Below are 23,725 nucleotides of genomic sequence, written 5' to 3'. Positions count from 1 at the left end.
TAATTTAGCTTTTTCCGTGATGATAAAAGAGGAACGCCAAAGCAAAGTGTCATCTATTTAAAGGGGAATGCCAAAAGTCTAAGCATTCGCATGGAAGATAAGATAAGAACTAGGGTTTCTTTAATATAGTGCTTTATTATTTCTTTAATAATTCAGACTAGTTAGTTCGAGAAATAAACAGTTATAATTGAATTAAGTTAATATTTTTTTTTTCAACTTATCAATCTAATAGATAAAAAATCAAATTACTTATTTGTCCGCACTATTGAAGATAAACCTGTCAAAAATAAACATGAACTAAATAGGATAAAAAATGAGTTACAAAATGTTGATACGAGGGCTTAAAATTGCGCCACGGTTACTAAATGTTCTATAATGGATTCCTTCCTCACTGGACAAACATAGCGTTTATTGTTGAAAACCTAGCTCAAATAATTTGACGCCTCAATATTGTTTGCATAAAAAATCGACTAAATATGCTGACTATAGTGAAATTTTATGAAAACTCCATAAATTTGTATAAGATCATCATTACGTAACGTTTTAATTTAATAATATAATATTATATATATTTTATATGTGATAAGTTTTCGTGAAGATGAACTCATTCCATCTACCACAACATCCATTCGAGGTAATTTGCTGCCACTCATAAATGTTTCTAGCAACCACACGAAAACAAGTTTTGGCAAAAAATAAATAAAAATAAAAAAGAAGATAAAACCGATTTCGATCTGCTTATGATTTGGCGGCGTTGCAAAGATTCGGCAGCGCGGCAATGGTTCTGGCAACCACACCAACCCCACGTCCTCATCATCTCCCTCTCCCCAACACCAACAATGGAGACTCCCGCACCCACCACCACGCCCATCTCCTCCGCCTGCTGAACGAATGCACGGACATGTCACAGCTCAAGCAAATCCACGCCCACACATTGCGCACCACATTGTCCACCAACCCCCACACCCTCTTCCTCCACAGCCGAATCCTGCATTTCTCCTCCCTCGCTGACATCAACTACGCGTTTCTGGTTTTCGACCAGATCGAAAAACCCAATTCGTTTATGTGGAACACTCTCCTCCGGGCCTGCGCTCGAAGCTCCGAGCACGAAGAGCAGGCAATACTGTTTTACTGCAAAATGCTGGAAGAAGGGGATGTTTTTCCCGACGAATATACTTTCCCGTTTGTTCTCAGAGCTTGTGCGTACTTGTTTGCCTTGTCTGAAGGGAAACAAGCGCATGGAAACGCTGTGAAACTTGGGTTTGATTCGGATGTGTATGTAAGCAACAGTTTGATTCATCTGTATGCGTCTTGTGGGTGTTTGGAGTTGGCAGAGAAGGTGTTTGAGGAAATGCGCGAAAGAAGAAGCATTGTGTCGTGGAATGTTATGATTGACTCGTATGTTCGGGCTGGGGAGTTTGAGACTGCGCTGAAGGTGTTTGGTGAAATGCAGAAGGTGTTTGAGCCTGATGGGTACACAATGCAAAGCGTTATAAATGCTTGCGCTGGGTTAGGGGCTTTGTATTTGGGGATGTGGGCTCATGGTTATGTGTTAAGGAAGTGCGACAGTAATGTAGCTAGCGATGTTTTGATCAATTCTTCGTTGGTTGATATGTATTGCAAATGCGGGTCCTTGAAACTTGCTCAGCAAGTATTCGATAGGATGCCTAAACGCGATGTAACTTTGTGGAATTATATGATTCTAGGGCTCGCCCTGCACGGGCAAGCTGAGGCAGCTTTGAAGTGTTTTGATTGTTTGGTTGAAACGGAAAGCTTTGCGCCCAATTCTATCACATTTGTCGGAGTTCTGAGTGCATGTAATCACAGAGGAATGGTTGAAGAAGGCCGTAGGTTTTTTGATATGATGGTAAAGGACTACAGGATTGAACCAAGGCTAGAACACTACGGATGCCTAGTTGATCTTCTGGCACGTGCACGTTTCATCGACGAAGCTTTGAATTTGGTAACAACAATGCCTGTTAAACCCGACACTGTAATATGGAGGAGTCTTCTCGATGCTTGTAGCAAGCAACACGAAGCTAGCATTGAGCTAAGCGAAGAAGTGGCCAGGCAGATCCTCGAGTCCTCAGAAGGGGATGCTTCTAGTGGTGTTTATGTGCTCTTGTCAAGAATCTACGCCTCAGCTAGCCGTTGGAATGATGTCGGATCAATTAGGAAACTAATGGCGGAGGACGGCATAACAAAAGAGCCGGGGTGTAGTTTGATAGAGATTGATGGTATAACCCACGAGTTTTTTGCTGGAGACACATCGCATCCTCGCAGTAGAGAAATTTTTCGGGTCCTTGATACGATCAAAGAGAAGCTGGAGGCAGTAGGTTATGCGCCGGAATGTTCCCAAGGAGATTTGATTGATGAAAAACGATGGCAATCGGTTGGTGTTGGGCTGCACAGCGAGAGAATAGCCATTGCCTTTGGACTGTTGAACTTGAAGTCTGGCGTGCCCATACGTATATTTAAGAATCTGCGGATATGCAACGATTGCCATAAGGTGACCAAATTAATTTCTGAATTATTTGACGTGGAGATTATCATGAGAGATCGTGCTCGATTCCATCATTTTAAAGATGGCGTCTGCTCTTGTATGGATTATTGGTAGCTTTTTGCTCTTGTATTGTATCACCAGTGCCATGTAAATAGAAAAATGCTATGGAGACTCGCTCAAAAGTGGTACTTTTCTTAACTCTCTGCCACCTCATGTTTTTATTACAATGTTTTGTAAAGTTGGCATGGAAATTAACGTTAATTGTGAGGTGGTAGACAGTCTTCGGAGAATCCCACTTTGATTAGCATTTCTTCCAATATTTTGAGATTATCAAATCCTACGAGACAACATACTAATTGGCAAGAATGCACCGAAGTGGATTTGAGATACTACAAACCCTAATTGACTTTTGAGTAGAGATGTCAAGCTTACATGGTCTTAACGAGCTTATCAAAGGTCAATAACTTGATCCTGTCAATAATACTATGTACACAAATATTTCTTTAGACCACTCGAAATTCACACAAAAATTTCTGTAGACCACTCAAAATTCAAAAAATATACATGTGAAGATCGTCTCAAGATCCTTCAAATATTAGTACGCGTTCTTTTTGTGCTTACCAAGTATTTGATATAATGCCTATTATACATATCTTGACAGATTGCGTCAGCAACACTCAACAAATTTTATGAGTGTTTTTATTATTACTCTTCAGGTTGTTTCTTGTTGACATGTTCACAATATGTTTTGATTAACGATAATAAACCTACAAAGTGTACAGCAAAAAGCCTTGGTGAATAAAGTAAAACATTTTACACGCTTGGCGCTAACACCAAAACTCCCTAACGTTCAAATCTGCATGGCAGTGTGTACACGTCATGGATTATTGGGAGAAGAGATCCTCTTCCATCAAGATCATCGAATTATGTGATTCAGACCTTTTAAATTTCATTTATCGATTCATCTATTTTAACGTCTTAAAAGCTATAATAATTTTAAATCGTTAGATAAAATTGAAAAGATCCAAATCACTTAACCCGATAAAGATACGAGAGATCTCTTCTCGATTATTGGTAACTTTTTGCTAAAGTCAATATATAATTCTTTTGTTTTTTATTGTTCACACGTCGGTCTCCACACATTGTGGGGCAGGAAAAAAGTAAAAATAATTTCTTTTACGAGTTCAAAATAATTAAAAATAATTTAGGTGGTGGGTTTGGTATTGATTTGGTTTGGGATCCACCGAACCTTCTACTCTGTTTCCCAAAAGCCACCGATCAAGACGTAGACGTGCGTTTAAACCGGCAAAAAGCACATGCTAGAGCTAAGACCCACCAAATCAATAAAAAACATCATTTTCCAAAAATAATTAAATAATAAACAAATCCACAAAATAATTCTACAGCCAAAAGCAATCCGAAAATTCTCGCAGGAAGAACTAGCAGCAGCAGCAGGAGGAACAACAAGGGCATCAGTTCATCTGAAATGCTAACACGAACAACATAACTTTTTTACAGATTCAAGCAAGCCCCAAGCAAAAAACAGTGGACAAGAACACGGTCCTTCAAACACTCTGCATATGACATCGACTGAAGGCGGGGCTTCGCGGTATCCGGTAATTCGAAACCTTGGTATGCCACACAATGAAGTCTTAAATCTAAATATGTACACAACATGATGAGAGTGTATATACGCAGCCGGACCAAAACTTTGATTTCTATTTGGTGTTGCCTCCTATAACAAACCTTGTTTTGCAAGATCTCTTCCAGCTGATACACCAAAACAAGAACAAAAAAAAGGTAAAGACATAAGCCACATGAACTCGAAGGGAAACACCGCAAAAGATAGCAAACCGATCCATTCCAAATCTGAAACAACAACTAAGGGCTCGTTTGGGAAGTATTTCATACAAGAAGCATATAACTGGTTCTTTTTAAATGAAGCACTTCCAAGTGCTGTTGGAACCCAAAGCATTTCCCCTACAAGCTTTCAGTAATTTAAAAGCACTTCGCAAACGAGCCCGAGACCATAAGAAAATGACAATAGAATTGAATCACACTCGAAAAGAATTGCCTTTTAACTTGAATGTTACCTGAACTACAGTCTCCTATAAATACTCAAATCAGAAATGGTTATAAGATTTCAAATCTCCTCATCCATATTCTTTTCCGCCTTCAATTAGAAACCCTACTTTTCGTTCTATGAATACAAAATTTCGCTAATCATAAGACTACAAGATGAGATATTCATAGATAAAAGGCAATGCTATCGAGTTTTTACTTGTTAGTTCACTAACATTTTCAGCTAAACGGCATCGGAAATTGCAGAGTTGATCACAATTAGTACATTGAACATAAACAAAGTAAATTAATAGAAGCCAAGCCCTCACCTTTAGAATCTGGCAACACCAGGACAACCTGCATTGTCACATTGTTTGGTGGAAGCTGCAATCGAAGTGGAAAGAGCTGCTGATTCAAAGGGCTTCGAGCGCAGACGATGATCCCCTCAATCCCGGTCTCCTCCTCGAGCTTACGAGTCAACTCATCAACCCCATTTCCTTTGAAAGTCATAGAGTAGCCCTGCACTGCCTCATCATCCACATCGCCGTTATCTTCAGCTATATGGTAATATATAGTCCTCCCTTCCGACTTCGGCGGCGACGCCACATATGAATCACTCGACTGCAATTTAAAATCATCAAATTCAATTAGATTAAATCGAACAAAATTCAGATCGAAATACGAATTATAAAAACCAAATTCAGAAACAAACCTCTTGTCTTGACAAATGGCTGGATCTGACGGAACCGGCTGATGGGGAGCTGGATTCGAAGTCTAGAGAATCGGAGTGGGGAAGCGGCGGCGGGCCGGACGGCTTAGCAGCCGGAGAGTTGATTTGAATCTCCACAACATCGACATCCCACAGAACCCAATCCTGAGTTGCGGTTCTGTGAGGAATATCATGGGTCACCGAGTTCCGCCACGGCGGGAGTCCTCCATTTGCTCGGAGGAAGTTGCCGTACCGGGTCTTGAGCCGGACCTGCTTGCCATCCCTGACGGGCTCCCACTCGACGGAGGAGTCGAGCCGCCGAGGCAGAGTCTGGAGCACTTTCCGGCCGGTCATGCCGAGGAGGTAAGGCTGGTTGGAGGCGGTGAGGTACTTGCCGAAGCAGCTCTTGAGTCGGATGATGTTGTCGGTTTCGGGTACGACCTCGACGGTCCACCGTGCCCTCGTGGACGACCCGTTTCGTTCCTGGGCGACGGACTCCTCGTCCTCCTCCGCTAGGAGGTACTTGTCGTGGTGGCTGCGGAGGCGCACCGACTTGGCCTTGTGGAAGAAGTCCATTCCGATTCGGAACTTGTTGGATTTCGTCTGCGGATAAATGGTTTCGGATTAAAAAATCGGAACTTTGATGGATATTCTCGGTTTCTGAAAATATGGAGCGTACGCATTGAAGTTATGATATTTGTACTGGTCAAAAAACGACAAGTTCCCAGTCAGCGCCCGTAACTTACAGCGTGGCACCACGCGGTTGTGTGTACGTGGCCTCATCTCTTTGTGGGTTCCGTGTGGGAGAGGCTGTTTGGGGGCGGCATTCTTTTATCGAGTTCATTTCTTATCGACTAGAATTTGCCTACACATTTTATGTGTATAAACATATTTTTTTTTTAAAATGAGAAAGAGATAGAGAGAAAACGTGGGGAGTAAGAGTTTTTTGTTTTTGGTTTTTTATTTTTTATAAATATTGAAGGTATTTTAACATCATCTGTAGGTGAGGTTTCAATAAAAAACAGTAAAATTTGAATTTGTGAAATTACATTATTGCCCATCATTTTTTTGTGTAATAGAAGACTAATTTGTCTTTTTACCCTCTTTTGGTAGACAAAGAGAGTTTCATTAATTAGCAAAGATTAGATTAACGGCTTGTTTAAAAGTGTTTTTAAAATAATTAAAAGAGTTTCTAATGAAAATATTTTTGAACTAACTTTTAGTAAAGCGCAAGTAAATTATACAAAAGCATCATATATGGTTTTTTTTTTTCTTTCAGAAAATACTTTAAAAATATTATTAGAACTCAAAAATACTTTTTCTTAAAGCGTTTTTAATCATTTGAATAGCACTTCCAAATAAGACCTAATTTAGAATGCATCACAAACACATTGCACAAGGGTTCACCAAGTACTACAAAGCCTAAAGCCACGTTTAACACACGGACTATATGGGAAATGGGGGTTCCTATGGGGAAAAGATTTTTTCAAGTATTGATTGTTTAAACAGTATTTCATATGTTATAATAAAAGTAGAAGAAATGATTTGCATCCCTCCACATGTTATAATACAATGAAATCCTCTTAGATACTAGACACTTCAAAAAATTTCTCCCTATAAGAGAATATATTCTCGATATTAACATATTCCCTTATGGATAAATTAAAAAGAATGTTCACTTAAATAAAAATTTACTAGATTTGCGTTGTCACGAGGTCATTCACAACGAATTGAGTTGACTAAAATCCGTGTAGTAACAAGATCATGTTAATGGTTAAGATATTAGTGAAAGATATATTTTTTCTAGTTTAAGGTTGCAGGCCCTAACTAGCCCAAAAACATCACATTTATTGTAAGCATACCTAAAAATAAGAAATTTATCATAGGTAAGATCCAGTTAGGGTTTTCCTTTTAATATATTTTTGTAGATAAGGGTAGGATTGTCCACTTTCACTATAAATTATAATAGTGTAATGTCTATTTCATGACAGATGTACAACTACGTCAATCGCTAATATGAAAATGGCACCATGAGGCGATTGTGAGGAGTGAAAACTTGACCAACTGTAAAGGAAAAGGAATATCTCCGGATCCCTTCTACCTAATTTTACTCATCAAATAATTTGGATTCTTGAAATTTGATTAAACGGTTAAAAATGGGGATTCACTCTAAAAGTTATAATAACTTTAACCGTTGGATCAAAGTTTAAAGACCCGAATTGTTTAATGAGTAGGATTAAATGGAAGGGATCCGGAGAGGATCCCTTTCCAAATGTAAATGTGTTTATAAACTAGTGCGACTTTCGTGTCCTCCTACGGCCCACCCATTAAGTTGTGGTGCAGACGGGTTGGTGTGCATTTTCTAGAGGAGAGAATGCTACGGAGACTCTCAAAAGTGCAATTCTTTATGTATTTTCTGTCATTTTGTATTTTTAGCACATTATTTTATATATTAGCATGAAAATTGACGTTAAAATATGAGATGACAAATAATGCATAGAAAGTCTCATTTTGAAAAATTCTCCATACCATTTCTCAATGGGAGGTTATATTGCAATTTGCAAACAATTATATGTCTGAAATCTAATGAATAGTCAAATTAGGGAACTAAATTCCATGGTTAGAATATAAAATTGCAACTAGTGTGTTATGCAGCTATTTAAATACCGAGTACACATGCATCCAATACTGAGAAATAACTTAAGTGTGTAGAACTCGTGACATTTAAGTTTGCCTCTTGTTTTAATAAGTCCTCTATAGTTTGGATCCTAGAGATTTCTTGTGGAAACAAATCAGTCGGCTCTAGTACCATATTTTTGTATTTGACAAAATAAAATGTAAGATTCCTCACTCAATTGGAAACGTACTGGCATGTCCAACCAATGCAATATCCTTTTTTTCTTTTTAATTTTATCATTATTAAAGAGGAGAGGGGAATCGAAAATGTTTAAATAGTTCAAGAGAATGAGAAGGTTCAAAGACAGAACGCTTAAGTGAAAATCCAACATCTTATTCACTAGGATATTGAATTACATGCAGTATCATGTATAATCACCAAACATTATAACATTTCATTGGCTAAATGCATGACCACGTAAAAATTTAAGATAAATACTAAGGAGACTCTCCATGGACTCTAAATCACCTTATATATTTGATACAATTTTTGTGCTAATGTTATAAAACCATGTATAAAAAATATGAGGTATTGGCGAGTTCATGAAAAGTTTCACTCTGAGAGAATCTCCTTAATATTTTTCAAAATTTAATACAACTGCTAAGCATTTTGAGGAACAATTAATAAAAAAAATTTCTTTTAAAAAAGGACAACGAGTGACAAGCCATAGTTATCCATCCCTTACGATGGTCAGAAGACTCACAAAAGCATTTCAGTCTCCTTCTGACCACAAGTATGGCTTCCACAACAGCAACGGGTTCCAAACCCGAGACCTCCACACATTTTTTGTACTGGTTGAAGGAAGCCTCACACTCTACTTTTGCTACTGAGTTATCAGCTCGTGGTTAGGAATAATTGATAATTCATCTTGTGATTAATTAAGAGAAGTGATTTTTGCAATTTTATTTATTTTTATTACGCATCTATTAATTTTTTAATAGTTGTTCGATTAATAAATTGAAAATTAATTAACAACCTAAACCAAAAAAATTAGTGTAAAAATGGGTCTATAAACCACAATTCCGTTTGCCCCAAGAAGAAGGAAGTTAAATCAATTGAACAATCAAAATGGTACCGTATGTCATGATCAAACTAAGATGCTTGATTAAAATTTAATGACAATTAACAAGCCTAATTAACTAAAATTAATTAAGCAAAAACTGAACATACCTGCTTAGCCAGATTTTTCGACGACGCCTTCGGAGACTTAGCCAGCTTTCCCGACGACGGCTCGGAATTAGGCGGCTTGGTTGAAAATACCGAAATGGGCGACCCGTACTTCGATGAGTTAAGCTCGTCGGAAAACGACGAAAAACTCGACTGCTGCGACAGCAACGACTCTGACGCCGGAACATCCGTCTCCAGAACGTCCCACAGAATCCAGTTCTGGGTCGATGACGTGGTGGGGTCGTCATGAGTGAGCGAGTTTCGCCACGGCGGCGGCCCACCATTGGCGCGCAAGTAAGTGCCGCACCACGTTCGCAGCTTGACCTGAAACCCGTCACGTATGGGCTCCCACTCGAACTTCCAGTCGACGAGCTTGTCTAACTCCGCCTGGATGACTTTATTGCCGGTCATGCCAAGAAGGAAAGGGAGGTCGGTGGCGGTGAGGTAGAGCCCGTGGCAGCTCTTGAGGCGGATGACGTGGGATTTTTTCTCGACGAGCTCGACCGTCCACCGGGCCTTTCGGGAGGTGCCGTTGCGGCTCTGGCGGACGGACTCTTTGTTGTCGTCGGCGACAAGGTACTTGTCTAGGTGGCTCCGCAGCTTCACCGCCCTGGCGGTGTTGAAGAAGTCCATGATTGATGATCAAAAAATGAGACCGTACTTTAAAAAATTAGGAAGATTGGGGTTTTGGGAAAAGGCTGGGTGTGTTGGGTTTTGCTTGTTGGTATTAAACTGCTTTTATAGGTTGTTTATATTATAATAACTCTTAGGCTCGTTTGGGATGGACACTACCTAGAAAGTGTTGGAAATGAATCTTCCGGATTCCTTCCACCAAATCTACAAAGTTCATTAATTCGGGTCCTTGAAATTTGATTCAACGGTTACAAACATGAGTTTATTTTAAAATTTATAATAACTGTAGTCATTTAATCAAATTTCAAAGGTTCGGATTGATGAACTTTGTGAATTTAGTGGAAGGGATCCGAAGATGAAAGTGTTTTTGCTAGAAATATTTTGAAGACAAACACGGTGAAACAAACGGTTGGATAGCAAATACATTTTCTTAAAAATGCTTTTTATTATTTTGTTCGGTGCACAATCGAAATTGTTTTTATTTTTTAATTTTAGACAAATGACAGTCACACTAAATTCATCTAAATTGAATACAATGATAGATATAGTTGAGCACAAGATAATCTAATTAAATTCAAATCTAAATGAGTACCACTACATTTACCACATTTTTTTTAGTACAATAATATTTTTAAGAGAAGTTCGGCTAAGCCTTACCACATATTGATACCAACATTTTTACCACATTTTTAATAAAAGTAGGGCACACCAATACATGTATGCATCGTTTCTATTAGATAAATAGTACAAATGATGCTATAAATATAAGGTAAGCATAACATTTTTTAATCCATATTTGTTTCAGAAAAGGAACATTTAGACCTTAAAAAAATAGAAACAAGATACTTGACTAGAAGATTGTTATAGTCAAGCATTTGGATTCGTTCAAGTGTTTTTTTAAGATTCACTTACATTTTCACTAAGGATTGGTTTCAAAAACGCTTTCATAAAAAATGTTTTCAGTCATTTTAAAATAATTTTCAAATGAACCTATAGTTGAGCATAAGATACACTAACTAAATTCAAATTCAAATTTGCCTGAGAAAACAGACTTTTAGACCTTAAAAAAAACAAAAACTTAATTAGAAGATTATTATGGTCAAGCATCGCGAAAGCAGAAGATGGGAAGAAAATGACGATTAGGTACTTTGGTGATGGAGGAAGAAGTTACCTGGCGGCAACAGTTCATTGACGAGTGGAAGCTGTTTGGGTTATGTAAAGGTATCGTGACTCTTGAATCTTGATGCCCAGGGACTGGTTTTGTCTTGGTACGGCTAAGCCTTACGGGGTTGATTGTCGTATATTCTAGAAGGTCATATCCGTGGACCGATGAGATTATTTTAGAAAGATTCATGCATTTCTAAGTTTGAGTCTCAAAATAATTCAATCTACTGTATCAATTAGCCGAAGTAACATAATATCTCATTTTAATTTCGACGGTTTAAAATCGATAGAAATTTTTTTGATATATCTGCTCTTTATTATTTTGATCATTTTTGAGAATTGAACTCATGATTTGATTAGCTCAACGAAATTTTTTTATGAAATGACCAAAATAATTGAAGATAGACAATCTCATATATCACTTTTATTGATTTTAAATCTTAATTATCAAAATAAGGAGCTATGATAGTCTATGGACCATTTGGCTAAAAAGCCATTTAGCGTTTCCTTAAATTGTCCATTATTTTATAAACCATTGAATTTAAATTAAGACATTTACATTAAGACATTTAAAACATTATTAAGATGCACTATTAAGAGCATTTTAATGCGAGAAATTGAAGTCCATTTCTGCGTGTCTTTTTTCATTGAAATATGAACAACGACAAAGAGTGTGAAAAGGGGCAATAACTCTCCAATTATATTCTAATATAAATACTTGATTGACATGGTCTGAATGAGCCGTTGACATTTCTTGTTCATATTATATAGTATTAGTATTAATATAATGCTCCATTTCATTCCATGTGTCACTCGTATTAATGCTTTAAAATGCGCCAACCGTTAGGTTCTAGTCAAACGGCGAGCATGGCCTAGCCTAGGCATCCAGGGGCTAGTGTTTCTTTTTTTTATTTTTAATTAAATTTATTATATAACTTATCATAATGTCTACTTATACTTAAAAATACATAATTATATTAAGATACATAAATTGCAAAATAGAATGATATATAAATTATAAAGTACAATAACGTATTGAAAACATTGGAAATAAATATATAATTAGTGTTTATTAAGTATCCAACAAGTCTCTTACAATTTATTAAAAAAAAAGAAAAATGGAAATTATTTATTTTCTATTTATGTGAGAGTCACGACCTAGATGATTTAGACGGATCTAAAAGGACGCTTAGGCATATCTAGACGTCCGTTTATATTATGTAAAAGCCTAATTAATTTTGGCAATGACGAACAACGCCTAGACGAAAATTTTTTGAACACTACAAGTAATACATGAGATGGTACACTTGGATTTTATTCTGAATTTTGATTGCTGTAGTCACAATTTCAGCTACACAAATGTATACATCAAATGTGTGTACACAAGTTCTAACTGATCGGGGCTTAAGCAACCTAACAATTTAAATAAATTTTTTTTTTTTTTAATTACAAAATGATGTATACAAATGAGTTGATAGAGTTTAAACTTGTATGGGCCATGCAGTCTTGTCTCAAGGAACGTAAATTATAGGGCCAATAGTAACGAGATGGGCTTTCAACAATAACATCCAGACGTGGGCCCACCTTCTGCTTGTGGTCAAATAAGTGGAACTCTCCCGCCTTTTTTTTTAAACAATAACTTACATGTGTGAACATCGTACGTAGACATAATTGTTTTTTCTTCGTATTCTAACGCCTTTTTTTTAAAACAATAACTTACATACATGAACATCGTACGTAGACATAATTGTTTTTTGCTTCGTATTCTAACGCCTTTTTTTTAAACAATAACTTACATACATGAACATCGTACGTAGACATAATTGTTTTCCGCTTCGTATTTTAACTTTATTAAAAAAAAGGTTAAAAATGTGTGCAGCAATAGTGGACGACGTGCTCAAGGGAAAAAATTGCACCCGGACGCTGTAACCAAGCACAGAAAGGCTTTTTATTTTATTTTAATAATTTCACAGAAATCGAGGTGCTTTTGAGCTTTCTTGGTTCTTGCCTCTCGGGGCCTATGTCCGTGGACCCCTACCATGAGAAAAAAAAGAGGTAAAAAAGCCTAATATGCTATTCACTACACTTTGTCAACCGCAGTCAATGGAAGAAAACTAAATCACAACTTTATTGTTCAATTTCCTTTTTTCTTTCTCTTATTTTTTAAAAAAACGTTATTATCTACCGTAATAGGAAAGATGAGCTTAGTTTTATAATAGAAAATTATTATTGGCATTCCAAAAATCACATTCTACACTTCAAACTTTTTATATTTGAAAAAAAAAAAAATAGACTTATGAGGAATGTAGAACGAGATTTTTAGAGTGCTAATAACACTTCCCTTACAATAAGTTACAATAATGTGGTTTGAATTATTTTAGACGAGAATCGAAGTTAAAACCTCTTACTTACAAGTAAACAAGAATATCACTAGATTTCAAAAGAAAAAGAAAATATTTGAAATGTCATATAAATTTTCATACTTTTTTATTTTGTTACGCGAACGAAAAATTTAAAGTGCATTATCATATTAACTTTTTGAAATTATTAATTTGTCATCTCACCTTAACTCCGTTAAAATTTTCATCTAAAATAAGTTATGTGCTTTGCACATGACTTGTGTTTATTGTTATTTCGAACATTTCAACGTAAAAAATATCATCAAACTTTTCCATAGATGAAGCGTATCTAGTAACTACCATTTTGAGTCATTTTCACCTCGTAATAAAGAGGAACAAGTGCAAGTCGTTCCCCTTCTAGGAACAACAAACTCTCATACCCTAGTATACAAGATAAACCCTATTTATGTACTTTTTAAATAAACTCTAGAATTATTTTTGCTAAAGGCAACTTATTAGAAAGGGAGTGAAATGTTAAAATGTCAAAATAACTCTAAATGCAATTCATGTGTAAACTTATTTTGGATGGAAAACTTACCGAAGCTAAAATGAGATGACAAAATAATGATTTTGAAAAGTTGGTATGATAAATTGTTGAAAATTAGTTTATATGATCAATTAAAAGAAGTGCATGTATACATATGACATTTCAAAAACAAAAAAAAAAAAAATCTATTAAAAAATAGTGGTACCCTTTTGCATAAAAGAATTATTCAATTTTACAAACAAATTATGCGACGACGCTTAATCAAGCAATAATGGCAATCATTTTGAAGGGAGAGACCTCATCACTTAAATGCAGGAATTCTTAAAAAAAACAGGAATTCTAGAAAAAAACAAAAAATAAATTAATTGCAAACTCCTTATTATTTATAAAAAGAAAGTTAATAAAAAAATTAAAAAAAAATCACCCACGAGGGCCACTGGGCCACCAACAACTTTCGAGTTTTATTGTCTTCTCTCTCGATCTCGACCTCACTCCACGTGACCCTCAGGTTCAAGATCTCGTTTTTATCATTCGTGACTCCTAAAACTTCACTCTTTACACTCCCCTCCTCACACCCATTCCCATCCACATCCATGCCTCCACCACACTCCGTCGCACTCTCAGCCCTGATCCTCCTAACACTCTACTCAGCTACCACCGCCGCCCACTCATGTTTCCCAAAACCATCGTCCTCCTCCACATTTTCCTGTCCACCATTCACTTCGCCGCCGCCGTTCCCCTTCTCTTCTTCACCAGGCTGCGGCCACCCTTCTTTCCAAATCCAATGCTCTGCCCCCCACTCCACCATCTCCATCAATAACCTCACTTTCTCTCTCATCAGCTACGATGCCAACGCCTCTTCACTCCTTCTCTCTCCCCACACCACCAACTTAACTGCCACAAATTGCTCATCCTCTCACTATTCTTCCATCCCCAGCCGATCCATCAACATCTCCGCCTCCCCATTTCGAATATCCGACGGCTCCTGCTCCCGCCTCTCAGTTCTCAAGCCTTGTTCCCCGCCGAATCTTCCCAACTGCAGCCACTGCCCTTGGGAATGCAAGCTCATCAAAGACCCACTCAAGCTTCTCCATGACTGCGGATCTCCGCACCCCCCTGTCACCCACCAGGGCTGCCACGCCGACGTTTTGAGCTTTCTCGACGATTTTCTCAAAATTGGGATCGAGCTGGAGTGGGACGAAGCTCAGGACTCTTACTTTTCCAGATGCAGAGCTTGCAAGTCCAACAATGGCTTCTGCGGCTTTAACTCCTCCGACCCAAATAAGCAATTCCTCTGTTTTCACGCCGAACCTCACCTTACGCCGCCATTGATCAGCAAAGACAACCCGAATCGAATCGCCATCTTGTCCTCTGTGTTCACATTAACTTGCTTCCTACTCGTCGCCTCTGTTATCATAGCCGTCTTCAGGTCCAAAAGATTAAGCTCGGCCGCAACAGAGGAAGACCCAACAACTCTGTTCCTCCACCGCCACCGCCCCGCCAACCTCCTCCCGCCAGTTTTCACATACGAAGAGCTCGAATCCTCAACAAACCACTTCGACCCGAAACGCAAAATCGGGGACGGCGGGTTCGGGTCTGTCTATCTGGGTCAGCTCTACGATGGCAGAGTTGTTGCCGTAAAATACCTCCACAAACCCCTCCGCGGCGCCGCCGCATCCGGGAAAGCCTTCTCCAACAAATGCTTCTGCAACGAAATCCTAATCCTCTCCTCCATTGACCACCCAAATTTAGTCAAACTCCACGGCTACTGCAGCGACCCGAGAGGCCTCCTTCTAGTCTACGACTACGTTCCCAACGGCACCCTCGCCGACCATCTCCACGGCCCCAAGAGCCTCCATCGGAAAGGGTCGATGACGTGGCAGGTGAGGGTCGACATTGCTCTGCAAACGGCCATGGTTATGGAGTACCTGCACTTCTCGGTGGTGCCGCCAGTGGTCCATAGAGACATAACGTCGTCGAATATCTTCATCGAGAAAGATATGCGGGTTAAAGTCGGGGACTTTGGGCTTTCCAGGCTGTTGGTATTCCCCGAAACGACGTCGTCCAGCTCCGGGTACGTTTGGACCGGTCCGCAGGGGACGCCCGGTTACTTGGACCCGGATTACCACCGGTCGTTCAGGCTGACCGACAAGAGTGACGTGTACAGTTTCGGTGTCGTTTTACTGGAGCTGATTTCGGGGCTGAAGGCGGTGGACCAGCGGAGGGACAAGCGGGAGCTGGCGCTGGCGGATTTGGTGGTGTCGAAAATCCAGATGGGCCTGCTCCACCAGGTAGTAGACCCGGTTCTGGTCGTCGACGGTGACGTATCCGACGGCGTGGATGCGGCGGCTGAGCTGGCGTTCAGGTGCGTTGCGGCGGATAAGGACGACAGGCCGGACGCCAAGGAAGTGGTGGAGGAGCTGAAGCGGATCAGAAGCCGCACTCGTGGGGTGTCCCGGGTTTCGAGTTCGAATGTGATTGGCGACGACGTGACAAAGGGATGATCACAGAGGGTGGGGCCCGTGGGGGGAGGGAGTGGGGCCTGGTGTGCATGTGCGGGGTTTGACTGATAAGTGAAAGAGTGAGGGAGGGGGAAGTCAGAGATGGCGGAATGTGAATAGATTTGTGTTTGGTTAACTTTGGATCTCCCCTGTGCTTTTCCCCTGCTTCTGGTTTTTACTCTCTCTCTCTCTCTCTCTCTCTCTCGTCTCCTTCCAAATCAAATTTCGGCATCTGCTAATTTATCAGTTCCAATTCGATCGACGATCATGTCCTTCATTGCTTCGGTGTGTGTCATATATCGAAGCATTGTAAATAAATGTGGTTTCTAAATTTCCAATTTTGGTGGAAATAGTTGCTCAGCTAATTTGTGTGGAGAATATTAGCTATCTCGGTAGTAGATACCCCCCAAGTTAAGGGGACAAGAGAGGCGGACATGTTCAAGTTAGGTATGCCATGCCACCTTTAAAACGTATGGACCTGTGAGTGTCCAAGTCGTACTCAAATACATTGGAGCCTGTCCCTGTGAGAATGCGTAACCATCAAGCTGATTAGGCTGTTCTACGCACGGTTCTCCGTTCTCCCAGTTGTAAACACAGAATTACAAAAAGAAAGAAACATCAACCAGCTGTTTCCAAGGTAGGAAATTAGGTTGTTCTTTTATTTGAAACCAAATGTACATATTTGTTCATGTTCCACGAGTATCCCATGTAGATAATACATTTGAAGTTATGTAATGTGTAAAGATAATACATATAGTACAGAGAACACATACAACACCTGGTTACGGGAAATATGCGTTCTCCAAACGCTTGGCCTCCTCGCTTGCAGTTGCCGCCTCCTCATCCCTGCCTGTCAGTTTATAGCCTCTCTCCTGCAAGCAAGACATACACCACTACATGAAACTCTTCTGAACGATATCGGTCCTACTGCTCATATTCAAATCGAGTGTTACAAAGCTAAAGTATACCAGCAGGCGCCAAAGGAAAGGGATACCCTCTCTTGATTTGATCCGCTTCTTAAGCACTTCAATTGCTGAAATCCACACACAACTGGCAAAAGTCAGCAGAAAATCACCGGTGGGGTTTGATGGCGAAAGAATAGTGTGTATCATACCTTTTGCAGCTTGTCCATTGTTAAGCAGCATACAGTACCATACCTCATTGAATATATCAATCTGTTCACCCGATGCTCCGATCATCTTGGATGATAGCACATAAGAATTCTTTAGCGCCTCTCTATGTAGAAATAGAGAAGAATAAGGCAAGGAAATCAGTTCTCAATGTTAATACCTTGTAGTTATCTGCATCAAAGTCGTGACCAAGCAATTCTAATGCTTGTTTTTCGTTACCCTTCCCATACTCGTACGTGGCTTCTGCAAGCTGATAACGAAGATATGGTCCTGTTATTTATAATGACAAACCAAACCGTAACAGTGATTATCTTCTAAATTCATTCTCTTGCTGATAGTATGGAAGAAAAAGCCCTGAGTAAAAATGATGTGGCTATTGATGATTAGATTATTACTAAGCGTTGATTAACGTGCTTATTTCTTATTGGTAACACATCATTTAGTTTCAAATTTGGGGAAGGTAGCGATCAGAACAAACCAGTATTGCGTTCTGCATGAACTGTTGCTTCTTTTCGTTCATCTTAGTAATTCTACATGAGGAACAAAGTAGGAATCAAACATTGAAAGATAATGGTAGATAGAGTGCCATTGAGTGAGAGTGGGAGGTTCCTTTCACCTGGATTTCAAGCCCTTGAGCAATTCTTCTGCCCTTGAAATTTCACCAGTATAAGCCAACGCCCATAAAACTAATATGTCAAACTGCCAATCTAAATACCAGTTGGCCTGAACAAAGTGGAACAAATTCAGATAACAGAACTAGATTAAGTGTATGACAACAATTCAAGCACACGAAGCATGGAATGCACATCATCCAGTAAAATAACAATCGCGATATGGGCTACCAGTTCATATCATTCTTTCCTATATTATAGTCCTAGCGATCGAAAAATTTAATAAATATTCTCCGTCAACACATTTATACAAGCCATTCTTATTATGTTCTACTCTTTGCTGCATAAACGAGCACACCTCTTGAGACGAAATGAACCCAAGGTTCAACTTACTTGATCTGTCACACAATTCGCTAAGGTCTTCAAATGGTCCTCAAAGGCATCCATTTCACCCCGAACATGCACCCGTAACAACAACCCAAGGGCATTCAAGTAGACCTAATTGCAAAAGACGTTAGGAATGGAAGATGCAAAAGAGCCGGGTGATCTGAAAAATACTTTCAACAAACCTCTGGACGTGGAGCATCAGGTCTCTCCAACTCCTTCCAGATAAAATGGTCATATAAATCTCGGATTCTTTGGATTGGAGCACGACCTTCTAAATAACAAAGAGCTACATGCCACCAATTGTGTGTGAACCTGATGATCGTAACACTTATTAGCATCTAATTACCAAGTGAAAAAAAAATCAAACTATAAACTAATTCAATACTCATACATGAATGACGAACACAAATCCCATGAAGGTGAGCATTCTTCCATGAACTCTACTGCTTCTTTAAAGCGGCAATTATACTGAAGAACATGGCACATCTGCATAAGAAGTTAGAATGCATGAATTACAACATCAAGAACTTAAGCATTTGAAACTTCTTGACGAAACAAAGTAAATGATTATAGCTCACATTATGTTGCACCCAGCAGTCACGCTTGTTGATTTCATATCCCTTTTTCGCAGCTTTCTCAGCCTCTTCCATTCGTCCAAGCTCCAATAAAGGAAAAGCAAGCATGCCATATACAAAATCTTCTTGTTCATTGCTGGGTAGAACCTGTTAGAAAATTGTTACGAAGCAATGAAGAAAACGTAAGAAGTTTATTTAAAATTCTTGAAACCATAGACAAATGTGCTCTCCTAATTCCTATATCTTAAGTCATAAACTACAATTCTTTGGTTGAAATTGCTCAATGCTCATGCAAGATGCTCGAAAAATAACAGCTAAAAAATTATCTTCCACTGCGTCAACATTGTTTAACGAAAATAAAACTTCATATGGTGATGGTGCAAAAATGAACCTGTTGAACAAGATCCAACGAAAGGCCAGGTCGAGCCATGTAGAAGCAGAGCACTTGGGCCCTTTGCAGAGAAGCCAAATCTCTAGGAAAACTTTTCAGGAGCTGCAAAATATAATGAAATAACATCATCATATGAGTTAGTCATAATACCACATGACGGTGTTACGATCACACCAACATATTTCTTAATAACTTGATTGATTACCACGTGGTATCATGCCATGAGTTAGCTGGGCTACATTTTTGTTTCATGTAAAAACAATTTCAGTCGTCATTTAACCAACAAAGCCATTGCAAACACTAAACTTATGTTGAAGGGTTGTCATGCTCATACAAAATACTTAAACCACACAGTTTCTCCTACCATATCTGCCACTCACCCATGGACCATTCAGTTTCACTAATATAGACGAACAAGGGGAACCAAGCAATTGGAAACATTGTCAAAAACATCCGAGCAACATTACGCTTCGTTAACACCCATTTATGTCTTGGATTCGGGATGATATATCATATATCGGTTATGCAAACCAGAGAAGATGCCTCCAAATCGTAAGGGCAGTGAACTCTTTACCATAAAATTGGAATTTGAAGTGAAAAAAGTTTGTAGTTTGAGGCCTATTTCCACAACGTTTTTCAATCGAATTTCCTCAACGTTTGTACATATAACTGTAGAAGTAGAGTCGCACTGGATCATCTGCTATACCAGCATGACTGACCAAATAGTTACTAACGAGCTGGTTAAAATTGTGAATAAACCAAAAATTAAAAGCTAAGGAAACCAAGTAGATAGCAATAAAAACCCGATAAAGAGGAACTGGCCCACCTTTGAATGCAACTCGAAAGCAACATCATCGTCTCTATCCTTAGAAATCAAACAATTGACAGCATCAAACACTGCTTTCTCGTACGGGGTAGCTTGTTCCTTCGCACGACAAATTTCTCATAACTCCACAAAAAGTAAATATCCAAAGATTAATCAACCCAAAAAGGTAAAAACTAATCGAAAAAACTTACCAGCCGGGACTTGGCGGCTTGGAGATGAGAAGGAGCTCGGGAAGGATCGGATGAGAGGAAGTAAGCAGCCAGAATGTTAGCAAGCACGCACTGGTCGTCGTGCGCCGCCGCCTCCAATATCACCGACCGGCGCCGCCGATAGTTTAAAACCTTCATTCACTCATCAAAAATGAAAAACCTCAAACCCATCTCGGATTTTCGCATACGAAAACAAGAGAGCAATCGAGAAACACTGAAAGAGAGAAATAAATTGTCGGGACCCACCTGGTCGTAGAAGGCGTTGATGGCGGAGATGCAGGCGTCGGAAGAGGTCCTCACCTCGTATCCAAATTTATCAACTTTTAACTCTCCCTCCATTTTCCAACTCCCTGTAGCTAGCTGAGGCTGCCACTCTACTCCCCGGCGATCAAAGAACAGAGCTTTTTGCTAAGAACAGGGCCAGCGACCCCAACTAAAACTGGGTTTTGTTTTCTTTTGGCTGTAAACATTGGATATATATATATATATATATATATATATGATAATAAATAATAAATGTGAATAGGAAATTAACAAGGATGAACAACAAAATAATATTGAATAGAAATATTGAAAATCGAGGCTTGCGTATCGCAATATTCTTGAAACAGAAATTTTGTCCCTACTCAGTGCTTATAGTTTTACAGACGTCTGCTTCACAAGAATTCAACGATCAAGTCAAAATTCCAGCATCGGAAAAATTGACTTCTGGCAAATTTCTATGTGGTTCTCTGAGTAAAGATGTTTTGGATTATAGAAGAAGAATTGTTTTTTCTGTGTTATAAATGTCATGCAGATGGATGCATATATAATATGATTATGCCTGTTCGCAACAGGTATGAGGAAGGGATGCATTTGTTGTGAGACATCCTTTCAGATGGGTGTTTTCTTTCTGCGTTTTTTCACACTTCAGACTTCATCTGAAAAGATGAGTACGTTGGTAAAAAAATAATTAATTAATTAAATTCGAAATTAATTAAAAATAATTACTTAAATCTGAAAATAATTAATTAATTTAATTATTAGAGCCCAAGAGCTCCAAGGCCCATATTTTGATAATTAATTATATATATTAATATACCCCAAAGCTCAACCCTAAGGGTGAGCCCAATTTTAGTCTCCAAGGCCTATCACTCCAATCACTTTCTACAAGGGACAAAGCCTTATAAAGTGAGGAAACTTTTTGGGAATGACCAACGTGGGACAATAAAATTTCTACTCAAAATTTCCAACAATACCCCACATTTGAGTTGAAATTTCATTCAAACTCCAACAACTACCCCACATTTGAATGCAAATGTATGACTAGGCTGCCTAAAATTGAGAAAGAATAGACATGAGATGCATCCAATGAAGTGTCTTTTGGACTTGAACTTACCCTAGTGAAAACATATCGAGATGTGAGACAATGAAATTTCTACTCAAAATTTCCAACAGTAAATTGAAAAATTAGTGTGAAAATAGTTGAGGAACTAGGAAGATCGTTCTCAGTACCCAAGAAAGACTAACCATATTATGAATGATAAACGGATATGATTGCAAGATCTTCGAATCCTCACAAAGAGGATCTGGAGAGAATCCTCATTCCCATATTTAATGCATCGGTAACCAGGTGTGTTTGAGTTTATTATTTTGATCAAGAAAAATAAATATCCTATACATGAGCACCAGGTGTCATTTCAGTTTATAATTTTCTTTGTAGGTTAAATATCACTACCGCTACACTATGTTAAGTTTAAGTAACAATGAGCGTCATACTTTAAAACATGTTAGTTTATAAGTATCATAGTTATGAGTTCAATATATTGAACTTGTGAGTATTGGTTCACTGTAGGTATATGATTCATATATAAATTTATTATATTAGTATCACATTCACTTTTATCAGCTTAATGTGAAAGCCGTAGTAGTCTCGAACCGAAGAAAATGCTATCTAGTTATGTGAAAGGGCGAAGTAGTCTCGAACTTAAGAAAATGCAATCTTGTTATTGACAACTTGGAAGAAGATGATTATAAACTAGAGTCTTTGCCTTGGAGAAAGAAAATTAAACCACATGAATACACCATTTTTCGGGGAGAAATTTCGGAGTCCAGACCACCAAATCCCTACGACCTAGACTTAGAAAACCTCCGTTGTGAGTACTCACAGACATAAAAATAGGCCAGGCTATAAGTTTTGTCAAACTATCGTGAACATATGTCTCGCCTGCATACTATCACTATGACGTCTTAGATACATGTAAGTTTCTCGCCTAATTAGACGGAGGAGCGGCTGCAGCTCTTGCTTTGGCAGCAAGAATCTTGGCAATCTCAACAAGCTTGTCAGTCTCAGGCATAACATCCTTCACAGCAGCATGTGCACAGAACTTGTCAGCCCATTTTACCAGCCCCGGCGTTTTCGTTTGGTCGAGCAGTTTGATTCCATGCAGCTTCTCGTTTACTCTGAGCCACCCCAAGAAGCACCCGAACGCAATGTCCAAGTATCCGATCTCATCTCCGCCGAAAAATACGTTGCCTTTGCTGGATTTCTCAAAGGCTTCCTCCAGCAGCGCCAGCCCTTCTGTCACTTGTTCGATTGCTGCCTTCTTTGCCTCCTCTCCTTGTGCAAAACCAATGCCCTTCATGGATGGATACCACTACAACCATTTCAATTGAATGAGACATAAATTAGTAACGTGGATTAATTGTACCAAAAGCTTAAGCTAGCAACAAAGAAAGACGTTGTGCTTGGGCTTTGAATAAAAACTTGCTATGCTTCTAATAAAAGCGTTTCTATTAGCAAGTTAGACGTTTATGAGAAGAAGTGTTTTACGCATGACCATAATAAATCATTACCTTCTCGCTGATATAGGCAGCCCAAAATCGTGCAGTAGCGCGATCGTAGGGGTCAGAAGGGAGGATAGACGGACCAGATGCCCAAACTTCGTCAATGTACTCAACAATGATGAGAGATTCACAAACTGGTTTGTCACCATGAATGAGAACTGGCACTTTCTTGTGGACTGGATTGGACTGAAGAAGAAGCTCGCTTTTAGATCCGAATGTCTCCTGTAGAAACTCGTAGTCGACGGATTTGAGGTTAAGGGCAATGCGAGCCCTCATCACGAACGGACTCGGCCACATTCCCAGAACTTTGACGTCGCTGTTGCCCATAATTAATCCTCGACTAATTAGCTTAGCACTCAACTAGTGATCTAATTCAAACACTGATGAGTTCTGCAGGGTTTAGTGTATGTGCGTGTTGGGTGGATCTAAACAAGGAAACACAAGGATTAAGTAGGAAGAAGAAAGTGTT

The 23,725-nt window shown here is 39.0% G+C and overlaps 5 protein-coding genes across 5 annotated transcripts; 2 read left to right on the top strand and 3 right to left on the bottom strand.

The window, feature by feature from the left end:
• Positions 1–650: 650 nt before the first annotated feature.
• LOC137738290 (pentatricopeptide repeat-containing protein At1g59720, chloroplastic/mitochondrial) lies at positions 651–2,734 on the top strand. Its single transcript, XM_068477927.1, has one exon. The coding sequence runs from the start codon at positions 779–781 to the stop codon at positions 2,615–2,617; it is 1,839 nt and encodes a 612-aa protein (XP_068334028.1). The 5' UTR covers positions 651–778; the 3' UTR covers positions 2,618–2,734.
• Positions 2,735–3,843: 1,109 nt separating this feature from the next.
• Positions 3,844–9,834, bottom strand: LOC137738060 (uncharacterized). Its single transcript, XM_068477663.1, has 4 exons — positions 9,121–9,834; positions 5,277–5,876; positions 4,894–5,185; positions 3,844–4,273 (listed from the first exon to the last, which is right to left on the bottom strand). The coding sequence occupies exons 1-4, from the start codon at positions 9,748–9,750 to the stop codon at positions 4,239–4,241; spliced, it is 1,557 nt and encodes a 518-aa protein (XP_068333764.1). The 5' UTR covers positions 9,751–9,834; the 3' UTR covers positions 3,844–4,238.
• A 4,223-nt stretch (positions 9,835–14,057) lies between these two features.
• LOC137737283 (LEAF RUST 10 DISEASE-RESISTANCE LOCUS RECEPTOR-LIKE PROTEIN KINASE-like 1.5) lies at positions 14,058–17,078 on the top strand. Its single transcript, XM_068476723.1, has one exon. It carries the CDS (start codon positions 14,394–14,396, stop codon positions 16,302–16,304), a length of 1,911 nt encoding a protein of 636 aa, XP_068332824.1. The 5' UTR covers positions 14,058–14,393; the 3' UTR covers positions 16,305–17,078.
• On the bottom strand, positions 17,038–20,879 carry LOC137737284 (uncharacterized). Its single transcript, XM_068476724.1, has 14 exons — positions 20,677–20,879; positions 20,413–20,562; positions 20,222–20,320; positions 19,396–19,497; positions 19,008–19,151; positions 18,821–18,915; positions 18,612–18,741; positions 18,436–18,540; positions 18,048–18,154; positions 17,910–17,961; positions 17,592–17,681; positions 17,416–17,500; positions 17,270–17,334; positions 17,038–17,173 (listed from the first exon to the last, which is right to left on the bottom strand). The coding sequence occupies exons 1-14, from the start codon at positions 20,767–20,769 to the stop codon at positions 17,084–17,086; spliced, it is 1,407 nt and encodes a 468-aa protein (XP_068332825.1). The 5' UTR covers positions 20,770–20,879; the 3' UTR covers positions 17,038–17,083.
• A 1,519-nt stretch (positions 20,880–22,398) lies between these two features.
• On the bottom strand, positions 22,399–23,693 carry LOC137737761 (glutathione S-transferase U17-like). The gene is made up of 2 exons (XM_068477315.1): positions 23,266–23,693; positions 22,399–23,066 (listed from the first exon to the last, which is right to left on the bottom strand). The coding sequence occupies exons 1-2, from the start codon at positions 23,581–23,583 to the stop codon at positions 22,683–22,685; spliced, it is 702 nt and encodes a 233-aa protein (XP_068333416.1). The 5' UTR covers positions 23,584–23,693; the 3' UTR covers positions 22,399–22,682.
• Positions 23,694–23,725: the final 32 nt, after the last annotated feature.

This window comes from Pyrus communis, chromosome 6, assembly GCF_963583255.1.
Source record: "Pyrus communis chromosome 6, drPyrComm1.1, whole genome shotgun sequence".
NCBI lineage: Eukaryota > Viridiplantae > Streptophyta > Magnoliopsida > Rosales > Rosaceae > Pyrus > Pyrus communis.
This window is presented reverse-complemented; position numbering and strand designations above follow the sequence as displayed.